Raw genomic sequence first — 12118 nt, 5'->3', positions numbered from 1 at the left:
TGGGTATATTGTAATCTCTCTCTCTCTCTCTCTCTCTCTCACTGTGTCTATCAGTTTTCCACTCTCGGAAAGCAAAACAGGGACATCAGCATCCTCTCTGAAAGGCGACTTTCCGCCACTCGCTCTCACTCATGGTAAGCACATGCTGTCGTTATCATGGAAGGTTCTCCGCAGAGGAAATGAAAGCTCAAATATGCTCTCGGACGTCGATGGCCAGCTGTGTGAACTCCAGGCCAGGAAGATATGGTGCCTGAAATTATATAGTGTCTCACACCCCCAGGATCACGGCCCGTGTTGTGAGTCAAATTATAAATACATTGCAACACCTTGTAGTCTAGGATTATCTTATGAAGAAAAAAAAAATTCCTCCTGCATTTCGTTATCCAGCAGCCAAGGGAAATATTTAGCATTTGCTAGGCAGCTGGTAAAATTTTTTTAACCTTAAATCATGTAATGACTGATCAGAAGAAAAACACTTTGTATTTTTCCTCGCCTTTACGATCTTCCACTGATGGGACGCACTGTTCATTTCCCGCTGTTTTCCTTTCCACGTCCGCTACCTTTCTGCAAGCCAGTCGTCTCCTATGCACTCTAATTACGCTTCCCTGTTTTCACGTGGTTTTTACGCATTTCGCTCTTTGACACTCTGGGCCAGTCAGGTCAATGTTTATGTGGATGGAAAGTAAACATCCATCCATTTGTACATCCATCTGTCCTGCACTCTGCTTATCCAGTAGAGGCATTTCCCACTCAGAAACACGTTTTAGTGGACTGTCTGGTAGGAATATCAGAGGGAGCAAAAACACGGACTGACCGTAGGTCCCCGAGGACTCGCACACTGCAGCAGAGGGTCAAGATGAGAAAGAAAATGATTTTCTTTAAGGGTGACTGACCTCTTGACTTTCACCATAATGATTGGTTACGATAAACACAACGGAATCATGTCTGACATGTGGATTGGGATGGTTATTCTCTATATTTCCTTGTTCCTCATTAAGTTCTTGCCAGCATCTACTGGCACATAAAATAAGCAAATCTGGAATCAGGAAGATAAGGGTATTTCAGAGCCTGATTTTCCAACAGACCTACATTCCAGATCGAACGATTAGAGACCACGTCATTCATGGAGCTGTGACTCTTACAACAGAACAAAGGAAAACAGAAAGTGAAAAAAACAGCCGTGAAACCCTCAGAGAAGACCGAGAACTTTCCTATGGGTTCCCACTGTCACTAAGGCAACAGGTAACATACATTGTAAAGGAGGGTGACCTTGTGATTGCATCTTCAAATTCAGGAGAAAAAACCTGGCTATTTGTGACCTTGACTAGCTAGAACTGCAAGCTGAGTAGATGCATTCACCCCTCCATCCTTCCATTTTCAAAAGCCACTTTTTTTCACACGGTAAAGTGAGAGCGAGAGGTGTAAAGTATGGTATGTGTTCTATGAGAGAGCAGTCCGTCACTCACCCACATGCACAGATAAATTCGAGTGTGGGATTTGAACCCAGAGCTGTGAAATGATAACACGTCAAGTTTTTTTTTTTTTCTCAAGTGAACAATAATAATAATAAAAATGCAAGCTTAGACTTCTGAGCTACCTCGTCCTTTCCAGAAGCATCCATGGCTGGATGAACGGCTTCTGTGTGGGTCGCTGGGTTTTGGTGGCAGAAAAGAAGGTTATAATAGAAGAAGGTAAAGCCAAAGAAAATGACAGTAGTGGGCAAATCTACAAAAAAGAAAATACAAAAAATGATAAGCGTGTGGCTTCCTATTTCCCCTTTCTGAAGAATTAAGGAGTCCCATATCTTCTCCATATCCCCTGTGGCAAGATTAACATTCCTTCTTCTGATGCCAGTCATGTCAGTACAACATTTATTTATTTATGCAATATTTTCTGCTACTGCTTTTCAGTTTAATTCTGGTCATTTACTATTTAAATTGAGGGGGGGGGGTTCGTATCGTCTGTCATTTTCCTCAATTATAATGACTTATATAATGACTACTTAATTCTACAAGTTCCAGTGTTAGCACACAACACATCACTAGTGTTGTGCTGTTTGTTTGTTCGTTACCAGGGAAACCAAGTAGGTCAGCTCCTGAAGACTGAATCCCTGTCAGGGTTCCCTCAGAAATTAAGTAGGCCGGGACTGGCGAAAAGGGAGTTCTGTTTCGGATTGAGACGGACCGCCGGCACCAGCCCCTGAGAGCAAGTACAGGAAGTCAAATGGATCCAAGAAGTGTCGAGTCTTTCCAACACCGGGAAACACGTCCGCCTCGTACCCTCGACCCAACACAACATATGACACATCAGAGCCACAAAAATTCCCTGTATCCAAGCAAACAGCAGAACAACAAATCCGGGAAGAGATGAATCCGGATCAGCCTCCTGTGCATTTACACTCCTCCTGGCACCCGAGTCTTTCACGCCAATGCCAATTTATGGTGTTTAGTCATGTTGTGAAAAGAAGCGAGGGAGAAAGAAAGAAAGAAATAAATAAAGAAAGAAAGAAAGAACAAACGAACGAACACACGTATTAGCCTTTTTGGAGATGCAGTTCTTTCCCAGTTGAGGTTGCCTGCGGCCAGACTGATGCAAAACTTGTTTTTTTGGATCCAAATGTGATTCAGTGAAGCCGTTGGGTTTGGCCTTAATGAGACTCTGACAGGCAGAGTCACAGAGCAAAGCAGAATGAGATCTCAGGCTCATAACTGTGTCTTGTAAAATGATATTATACAAATACTCCAAATATTTGGTGTACTAGTTGATCCCAAAAGAGACATTCTGAAGTTCAACAGTTTATGCTGGCACGTAGAGATTACTCTAGGTCTTATGCAAACAATCTAACTGTTATTACAATTATTATTTATTTGCTTGTCTAACTGTATCTAAAGGAATTTGGATGACATTTGTCCTGATGTCACTCTCTTCTTTGTTGCTTCTGAAATTCAATCCCCCCCCCCACTCACCTACCCCAGTGCAGCTCGAAATACAAATGTTATGTTCACACCGCTGCCATACAGAGACGATGCTTTTATGTCGCTGATTATGAGAGACGTGAGTCTGAGCGAGCAGGATTTCACATGACATAACCGACCTGCCCAAACACATGCTGATATGCTAATTTAGGGTGTTTTATGTTTTTTTGCAAGATACCTGGACAAACGTGACACGAGTCACCGTCGGACGAACGTGACACAGAACACGAGTCACCGTCGGATCCCTCTCACACTTGACAACTTTGCATGAAACACAAAAGCCAAGCAGCTTGTGACCCAGAGGCTAATTGTCTCTCAGTCACACAGTGACAGACGGGTGACCTGGTGCCAGCCGGAGGCCTGTGGCAGCCCGTTCTCCCAGCCCTCCCAGTCGGCCCTGTGGAAGGACATTCTGCGAGATATCCTCCGGATACCACTGACATCTGAGTAACGTGGCTCAGATCTAAGCCAGAGCCTGACCACAGATATTTTTTTTGTCCAGAAGATAGAAAGCCACGTGTGATTCTGTGATATTGATGGGGTGGTGCTGATGTCCTGGGTTAGGGCAAAGTCAACTGAAATCAGAAGAAGAAACTCATTCAGTTAACCTGATCCTCATTTCAAATCACCATATCACCTTTCTCTGTCACAGGGATCTGTTTGCCCTCCTGTCCAGAACAAGTCTTACAGAAACAGTAAGATTAGTGAAGACAACATTCTTCTGTTGAGAAAGTGTTCTATGGCAGCCATTGAGAAAATCAACAAGCAAACAAAAAAACTAAACAAACTAAAAACAAACCAAAAATAAACACACAGACAGAAAAGTGTATAGGATTAGGCAGCTGTTTATCATGTCAAAAGAGGGTGTGCACCTCTAATTCACCAAATTAAAAAAGAAAAAAAGCTCTGCAGTGTTGTCTGTTTCTCTGGCCCTGTGCTATATGCGGTCCCTTCGGGGACCCTGAACACACCTGTGCTGTACGTGGTCCCTTCGGGGACCCTGAACACACCTGTGCTGTACGCGGTCCCTTTGGGGACCCTGAACACACCTGTGTAGTACGCGGTCCCTTCGGGGACCCTGAACACACCTGTGCTGTACGCATTCCCTGCGGGGACCCTGAACACACCTGTGCTGTACGCGGTCCATTCGGGGACCCTGAACACACATGTGCTGTACGTGGTCCCTTCGGGGACCCTGAACACACCTGTGCTGTACGTGGTCCCTGCGGGGACCCTGAACACACCTGTGCTGTACGCGGTCCCTTCGGGGACCCTGAACACACAGCTAACATCCCACTGGGATCCACAACGATTGGCTGCCCCTATATATCTGCCTAGGGCTAAATGAAGTTCCAGGTCACCCTTGACCAATCTGACTAACGTGCCATTGGGTTAGCCGGCCCACTGAAGCCCAACTGAGGTGAGTCTGACGGACGGACGTGCGGGATCAGCAGAAAGGCCGGCCTCTCTCTGAACTGGAGCATGAATAACCGCTTCGAGGTGTCGTGGGCTCGCCCGCAAACTCGCCTAACTCGCTGAACGGAGCTTGCCGTCTCTCTCACACCCTCACGAACGTACGCATGCACACACGTGCACGCACACATATGAACACTCTCTCTTTCAGGCTCGCTGCTCTCGCTTCATGGAGACAATGTAGTCGTGCTTTTGCAGTAATTCTGCAATGACAGCACAGGCTACGTCAGACACGTAGGTGCAGAGTGTCAGCAACCTCCTTTTGCAGGAGCAACATTATGAGGTATATCATGCAAAAATGTATTGTATGTAAATTTACAGGCATCATAAACACGCTGTCACAGCTGGTCAGCGGCTGAGGAACTGTCACATGCACGCCACACTGTTAAAAAGGCAGCTTCTTGCATGTACTCATTCACAATAGCACCAATCTCATCCCAAACAGGCCAAATCTATGTTAACGTCGCTACTGAGCTAATATCCAAACCTCATTGAAATAATCTGTGCAGAGCCCTTTGTATGTTTCCTTGTTGCTGTAACGTGCGGAGTTTATCAAAAAGATCGCCAGAGCAAAATTCTTTCTTCGTTCCTTGTTTTGTTAATGAGAAAGATAGCATGCACCAATCTATCACGTTCCAAAATCTGTTTTCATCTCACCTTCGCTGAACATCTTCCAGGTTTGACGAATCTGATTAATTTCTTTATACTTTACACTTTATTATTATCATCATTATACGTCCTTTTTTGGTATTTTTGCTCAGCAAAAATAAATTAGCAGCAATGTCTGCAGGACAATTGGCATGAAGCCGATATATATACAACCAGTAATATTTATAACATCTAATCAATGAAATCCATAAACTTTCACTCACTACATTCATCTCTTCCTGTTAGATGGGACGACAGCAGTGATCTCAGATTACAGTTCAAAGTTCATAGTCTCCACGCATAGAGAACACGGACGATACAATTTTACACAAACAGCACAATCAATTGAGCCTACAGGGAGCTAAAGACCTGTTATTTACCTAATAGATATCAGACTTGTGAATTTACAGAATAGCTCTCTAGCATGAACTTGGGAGCCATTTAGCCTGAGAGGCCATCCTGAGCTTCCAAGTGTCTCGTAGTGGGGGAAATTATCCGGAACATTCCAGGACCCAAGAAAGAACTCTTCTGCCCAAGAAGAGGTGCTTACTCCATTGTTAGCAGACTGGCAGCAGTACATTCAGGTGGCTCAAATGAAGTGCAGGCAGGATATACTGGCAAAATCTCACAGCATGACACACCCTTTGTATGTCTGTGTATGTGTGTGTGTGGGGGCTCCGTGCCAGACAGTCCAATACCAGGATGAGAAACACTCTTCTAATGTATTTACAATGTTCATGGACTGCAAAAAGTCATGTGCACGTCTGTTTATGAATAATGCAGATATAACCTATTGTTAATTTTATTAATTTATTTAAAAACACACACACACACACACACAAATACAAGTCAGGCTTTTATTAGTAAATTTATTTGTGTTAAATTATTTATAAGTAAGATGTTCATTACTGCATTCTTAATGATGTTCCGAAAGCCCAAACGAGCTTGGGTGGCCCCCCAAGTCTGCGGCCCATGATTCCCTGACGCACACTAATACTTGAACATCACACTCAATGAACTCAATCGCACTGGTGCACCGGTCCTGACCCATTAACACCAATAAGGGGTCTCCCATGGAAAGACACCAGCACGCCTGTCAAGCATCCTTGTTCCGCTCGCAGGACAAAAAACGAAATGGACGGGCAAATAAATGGAGGGAATAACAACGGCGCAAAGAGCTGAAGCACTGATGTATGTGACGTGCGTAACAGTCCCACTCAGTGAGGTAACCGCGCGTGGGTTTCTGCGGGAGCAGCTCGTTAAAGTCGACATTCGACGAGCCGAATAAACCCTTAGGGCTAAAGCCCTAAAGTCCACAGTCACCGTCAGAGTGGTGCAACATCTCGGTAACTCCGCTCTCGGCATGTGTGGTGGAGAGCTAAAGACGCGCATTTCTTTGCTTCTTTCTGAATTTGACCAGAGTTAACAGGATCTGTCTTTGTTTAGTGATGCACGAGCATAAACTGTTCCTTCCTATTATCACCATCCAGGAGATCAGAGCACCTTCTCAGAAAGATGCCGTCCAATAAATGACACATCGCCAATCAAGTCCTCCTCACTGCCATTGCTGCCGGTCCCGGCCAGCGACCTTGGACACCCCCCCAAGGAAACTCTTTGACAAAACTTGGGACACTGAGGTACATGTGATGTGGGTCCGGCTGCAGTGACTGGTGCATCCCGTCCCCCAGCCCCCACCTCTATTACATTCCCCTGCTGTATTTGATTATAGTCAAACAACAAATGAAAACGTAGCAGAGCTCATGACCGCAAACTGGCATTCGCATTGCAAAGACCAGCACCGGAACGCTAATGCTGAAGATTTCCATGGCAACTTAGAAAAATCAGTCCCATTATTATAGGGACTGATTTTATAGGCCGATTCCCGCATGACTGATCACTTTATAAAACTTTCGCCTTCCACATTTTCTTCAGAGAAAGGCTGCAGCTGCCCCCCCCATGACCCTGACCAAGATAAGCTGCTAGATTTTCTTCAGACTATAAGCACAGACTTAGCCCCCCCCCCCCCCCTGTCATTACACGTACTGTTTCACCCATTTATCTCTAACTTACACAAGGTTCAGTCCTTAAATATGCTGAGGTTTGGCATCTGACACAAGCAGTGGCTGGATTTATCTACTAGCGGAATTATTGTTGCAACCTGATATTGTCACAGGTTCATGTTTCCCAATTCGGTCCTCGGGGGGCCCCCAGACGGTCCGTGTTTTTGCTCCCTCCCAGCTCCCAGTAAGCAAAAACTTGGAATATGGGGGTCCCAAATGACCGGGTTAGAAACCACTGATGTATATCACACTACTAAATACACGACTGTGAAAGCAGCGAACCTCTAGCTTGATGAATTACTGTAAATACAGTTAAGCATCAAGTCTTTTCGTTATTAAATAGATCAAGAAAATTTGTTTTTCTGTCTAACGTGTTTCTGACACATTGCGTGCTTGTTTAACACACCTTGTCACAGGATATGAGACAGCAGACGCACAGAGACGCCTGATTTCACAGCTGCCCCCACACACAACAGTTCAGGAGACTGCGGCTTTAAAAGTGACCCCCCCTTTTTGGTGGATTCTCTTTTCAGCTCAGAGACTATGTGGCACTTCCTAAACATCCCCTATTAAGCCCCCAAAACACTGGCGCACCCAGCGGACCAAAAACACTACATTACCCATCACCACCCACCCAGCATGGCCCACAATCCCACACCACAGATGGAGCATGACAAAGCTGGCTATTCCTCACTGTCCCTCCAGGGCTGCTGGGAACTAGCCTGCTAACAAATGGCGTGTGCAGTCCCGTAGAGCAGCAGCAGCCTGCCGAGGCAAACCTGTTGAAGGTCACTGAAAAGTCCACATCCTACGTGGTCCTCTCACCACCGCGGAAGCTGAAGTGCTGCCAATCGAAAATATCAAGCATGAGCTCAGTCGTCACTGTTTTAACTCCTGCTTGTTATGCAGTATCTAGGAGATACCAGGAGAAACCAGGAGATACCCGAAAACTGTCAGCTATACAACGGACCCCTGGATCCTGGATCCATCTGTGCTCTATGTCCATTAAGCCTCCCTGCACAACCAGGCTTCCAGACCCTGGTAACATCCTCCTTCAGCTACGACCATTTCCTCCCACCCGACCTCCAGGCCAGCATCAATCTACCCACCCACCCCAGTCATCCCCAGCTACCATTACTGCACGTGAATCTGACGTGGCCACTTTAGTCTTCGCTTTACCAGCTCCCCCCCAACCCATCTTTAAAAAACCTAAATATGTCATATATCTGCTTACTAAACAAAATGCTAATTCCTTCAACTTTGGTCCAGAATAAAAGGATACTAAAAAACCATGGGTCAATTTAATGAAAAACAATTTAAGGGGGGGTCAGCGATTCCATGGGCCCCTGAATGACAGGGGCCCTAAAAATTTTCAAACATAATTAGATTGGTCTGGGTTGAGGGTCCAAAATGATACACTTTCACAGGGCCCAACATCTCTATCAGTACCCCTGGTTACAAGAATTAAAAGAAGCGCAAATATCACATAAAAGTCTGTTCTTTATTTGGTTGGGTACAAAATAGTTATTTTGGGTTTATATGCTTGATGAGGACGCATTGAGAGTTCTTTGTGTTTTCTTTTGGCTGTTGAGCAGCACAGACATGCCCAGAGAGCCCACTGAGTCTGAACTTCCTGTACCAAATGATTCCCAGGTTAACCATGCCTCTCAGCACCTCTGCCGGCCCTGCCCTCAGCCTTGACTTTCACAGTTGTGTAGCTATTGTTACTCCTGCTATTTCTGGAACTCGTACTTCTGTTGGAGGATATGCAAAAGAATCCTCCAAAGATCGCCCGTTATGGCTACCCGCCATTATTGTGGGAGACATTTACAAGTTGGTGGTCTTGAAGTCTTCGACAGTGTATGTCGCTCCCTCTATTAGACGCGCATGCTACTTTAAAACTAAACCGCCAGCCGGTGACGTATCCTCCACATGTTTCCGTCATCCCCATTCAGGCTGCCCATCAGGACCTCATCATAATATTGTCCCGCTGTCCCTGGAACGGTTTAGGGTCAAAACCCTCTCATGCGTCACCGTTAAACACTGTGGCCGCTGTGGGCAGATGGCACCATCCAAAGCACGACACGGAGCGTGTCAGGCGCCGTGCGCTTTCTCAGAAGAATAAACCCCTTTCACCAAACTCATCTTTAGCGCCCGCATTTTCTTTCGACGCATAAGCCAGCGAGTATTTCAAGTGCACAACGGCAATTTGTTGCTCTTGGCGTCCGCCGACTTGTTAATGAACCTTGAAAACGTTTTCCTTTTTTCAGGAGCACACATCTCTTCTCTCCTACCCTTTGCACATAAAGGTGGAGACAGACACACTCGCAGATATAAACAAGGAAGAGCAAAGTTGTGTCCCGGTCTCAAGTCAAATTTTCAGTAATTAAGATGTGGTGCTACCTCCAAAACCCATGCAGCTCAATTTCCAAATTAAGAATTCCGTATTATACTCTGATATTAAAATCTGATTTTACAGTCGCGATATTATTAAAATGTCATTGGGCCATATGGCTTGTTACAGTGGTTTTAATGAGCTAATGCTTTTGCACGGATGACCTCTATTTCAACAGAAACGAATGATCCACATTGGGGGGGGGGGGGGAGAGTAATAAGTGCTAATAACTTTGCTTTGCTAAACGCAAAAGGGGAAGCTCGTATATTATATCGCATATAAGCATGTCAGGACTGACAAACATTAAAATGAATAAGGTACCAAAACAGGCCTGTGCGCTGCTGCGATCGGCGACTTTAAGTAACCAGGCGAGTGGACGTCAGTAGGCTAGTTCATCGTTTTCCGTTGTAGGAATCAACAGTACGGGTTGGGTTCGTTTACTTTTCAGAGGAAATAGATTGAATAAAGCTGCACGTATTTCATTAAACGCGCGCGCACATGTGTGTCTCTGAATATATATATATATATATATATATATATATATATATATATATATATATATGTGTGTGTGTGTGTGTGTGTGTGTGTGTATATATATATATATATATAATATGCCTAACGGTTTCATTTCATAAGGGTCTGTACTGTAATGTCTTACCTTCTCTTGCTTTCAGTAGTACCGTGTTTGCCACAATGTTCTCCAGCTCCATGAATATTCTGGATGATATAAAGGTGAATCACAAAGAAATAATAAAAAATAAAAAGAAAAGAGACTTGATCAGGGTCGTATCCCAGGCTGTTACTCACTGTTCGTCGTTGCAATAAGGTTTCGAATTATCTCACGTTCTTGCTTAAATGCGGCGGATCAGCGGGCAGGTTATCGGCGAATCCCCCGTGTCGCGCTTACACTTCATGCCGTCGTTTCCCAACATTTCTTTGGGGGAACATTTTCCAGCGAGAAAACACGGGAGCCTTTGGAGCGTGATCCGCCGGCGGATGCCATCAGTCTCTGAAGATAAAAGCCGTCCATGTACACGGGAGCCTTTACATTTTTTTCAAATATAAACATAGATCTGTGTGTTTCTAGAAATGCATGAAGCTGGGTGGATTGCAAAAACCCCAGGACTACGGAGTTGGGAAGTAAGATCTCGGCTTTCAGACTAGCTATATGCTCCCCCTCCCGGTGCGCAATCAATGCAGGTTTTTTTCCCTTAGGGAGGGGGGTGGTCTTGACTGTTTTCCAGAGCGGCTTCCCCGTGGATCTAGTGAGATTAAGAAACGCATCAGGCAGGTATTGTTTTATGGGGAAGGATAGGGCAGATAGCCCGCCCGTGGTCTGTTTTTTTCTCCTATGCTTCTTCGGCATAAATGGGGGCGTAGCGAGGGGAGGTGGTGCGTTCTACCCCGCCGCTGTAGCGCAGGCTGTCGGAAGAGGCGTTACCCGCTGGTGGCCCTAACTTATGGACGCAGGGAGAGCAGGAATGTCTAGCTGTCGGAACCATCTGTTAGGGGCTGAAAGTGGAAACCAAATGATGGAGGAGTGATCGTAGGTGTTACCATGGCTGCTGCGTTGCAAACATATGTAGATAAAGTTCTATTTTCGAAGTGGAAGCATTACAGAAATGTAATGTTTTAAATGTAAAAAAAAAATGACTACGGCTGCTGTCATGTTAGGTAAATAGCCGTCTTTCTTGAAGTCCACAACCATTAAGAGCAACGGTTGTATGAACATTATTGAGGAAAAACATATATTAAATGATAGTAACACACAATTTCAGATATAATGCATGCTCTGTGAGGAAACAACCAATTTAATGGAAAACAATTTAGAAATCCACATAATGTTTGTGGAACAGGCCAGGAAGCAGTGCTGTTAATTCCATACAGTGCAAAATACATGGACATTTCCCTAAGATCAATGGGAAACAAAGGACTTACTAAATATTTTTAAAATTGTCACTTGCAATTCTGACACTCTCCTGCTTGAGATGACCTTTTCAAAGAATGTATCCTCTGCAAGTAAAACACTGTATGTGCATCCAGCTCTGAAACATGTATCCTGTGCAGGGTCATGGAGACACAAGAAACAAGACAGGACGCACGCTGTATGGCAAGGTTTCTCAACCCAGTCCTCGGGGACCACCAGACGGTCCACGTTTTTGCTCTCTCCCAATTGGCAGGGAATTGGGAGAGAGCAAAAACATGGCCCGCTGGTGGTCCCCGAGGACCGGGTTCAGAAACCCTGCTGCATGGGATGCAAGCTCATACTGCTCATACTCACATACACTGCAAGCTCATACTGCTCATACCACTCATACACTGCAAGCTCATACTGCTCATACACTTCACATTCACTGCAAGCTCATACTGCTCATACACTGCACGCTCATACACTCACATACACTGCAAGCTCATACTGCTCATACACTCACATACACTGCAAGCTCATACTGCTCATACACTCACATACACTGCAAGCTCATACTGCTCATACACTCACATACACTGCAAGCTCATACTGCTCATACACTCACATACACTGCAAGCTCATACTGCTCATACACTCA

At 45.1% G+C, this 12118-nt stretch overlaps 1 protein-coding gene across 3 annotated transcripts in view; it reads right to left on the bottom strand.

Moving 5' to 3' along the window:
- The window catches only part of grk5 (G protein-coupled receptor kinase 5), a 37931-nt gene extending 27010 nt beyond the window's left edge, over positions 1-10921 (bottom strand). Inside the window, exons 1-2 of one of the 3 annotated variants that reach the window (XM_072714095.1) lie at positions 10359-10921; positions 10210-10268 (exon numbers count right to left, since the gene is read on the bottom strand). In XM_072714095.1, coding sequence (XP_072570196.1) covers positions 10210-10261 — 52 coding nt within the window. In that variant the 5' untranslated portion in view covers positions 10262-10268; positions 10359-10921. The remainder of the gene's footprint in view (positions 1-10209; positions 10269-10358) is intronic. The other 2 variants (XM_072714096.1, XM_072714094.1) reach the window with 2 other exon arrangements.
- Positions 10922-12118: the final 1197 nt, after the last annotated feature.

This window comes from Paramormyrops kingsleyae, chromosome 7 (assembly GCF_048594095.1).
Source record: "Paramormyrops kingsleyae isolate MSU_618 chromosome 7, PKINGS_0.4, whole genome shotgun sequence".
In the NCBI taxonomy this organism is placed as follows: domain Eukaryota; kingdom Metazoa; phylum Chordata; class Actinopteri; order Osteoglossiformes; family Mormyridae; genus Paramormyrops; species Paramormyrops kingsleyae.
Note: the sequence above shows the minus strand (reverse complement) of the source record. Positions and strands in the feature narration are given on the sequence as shown.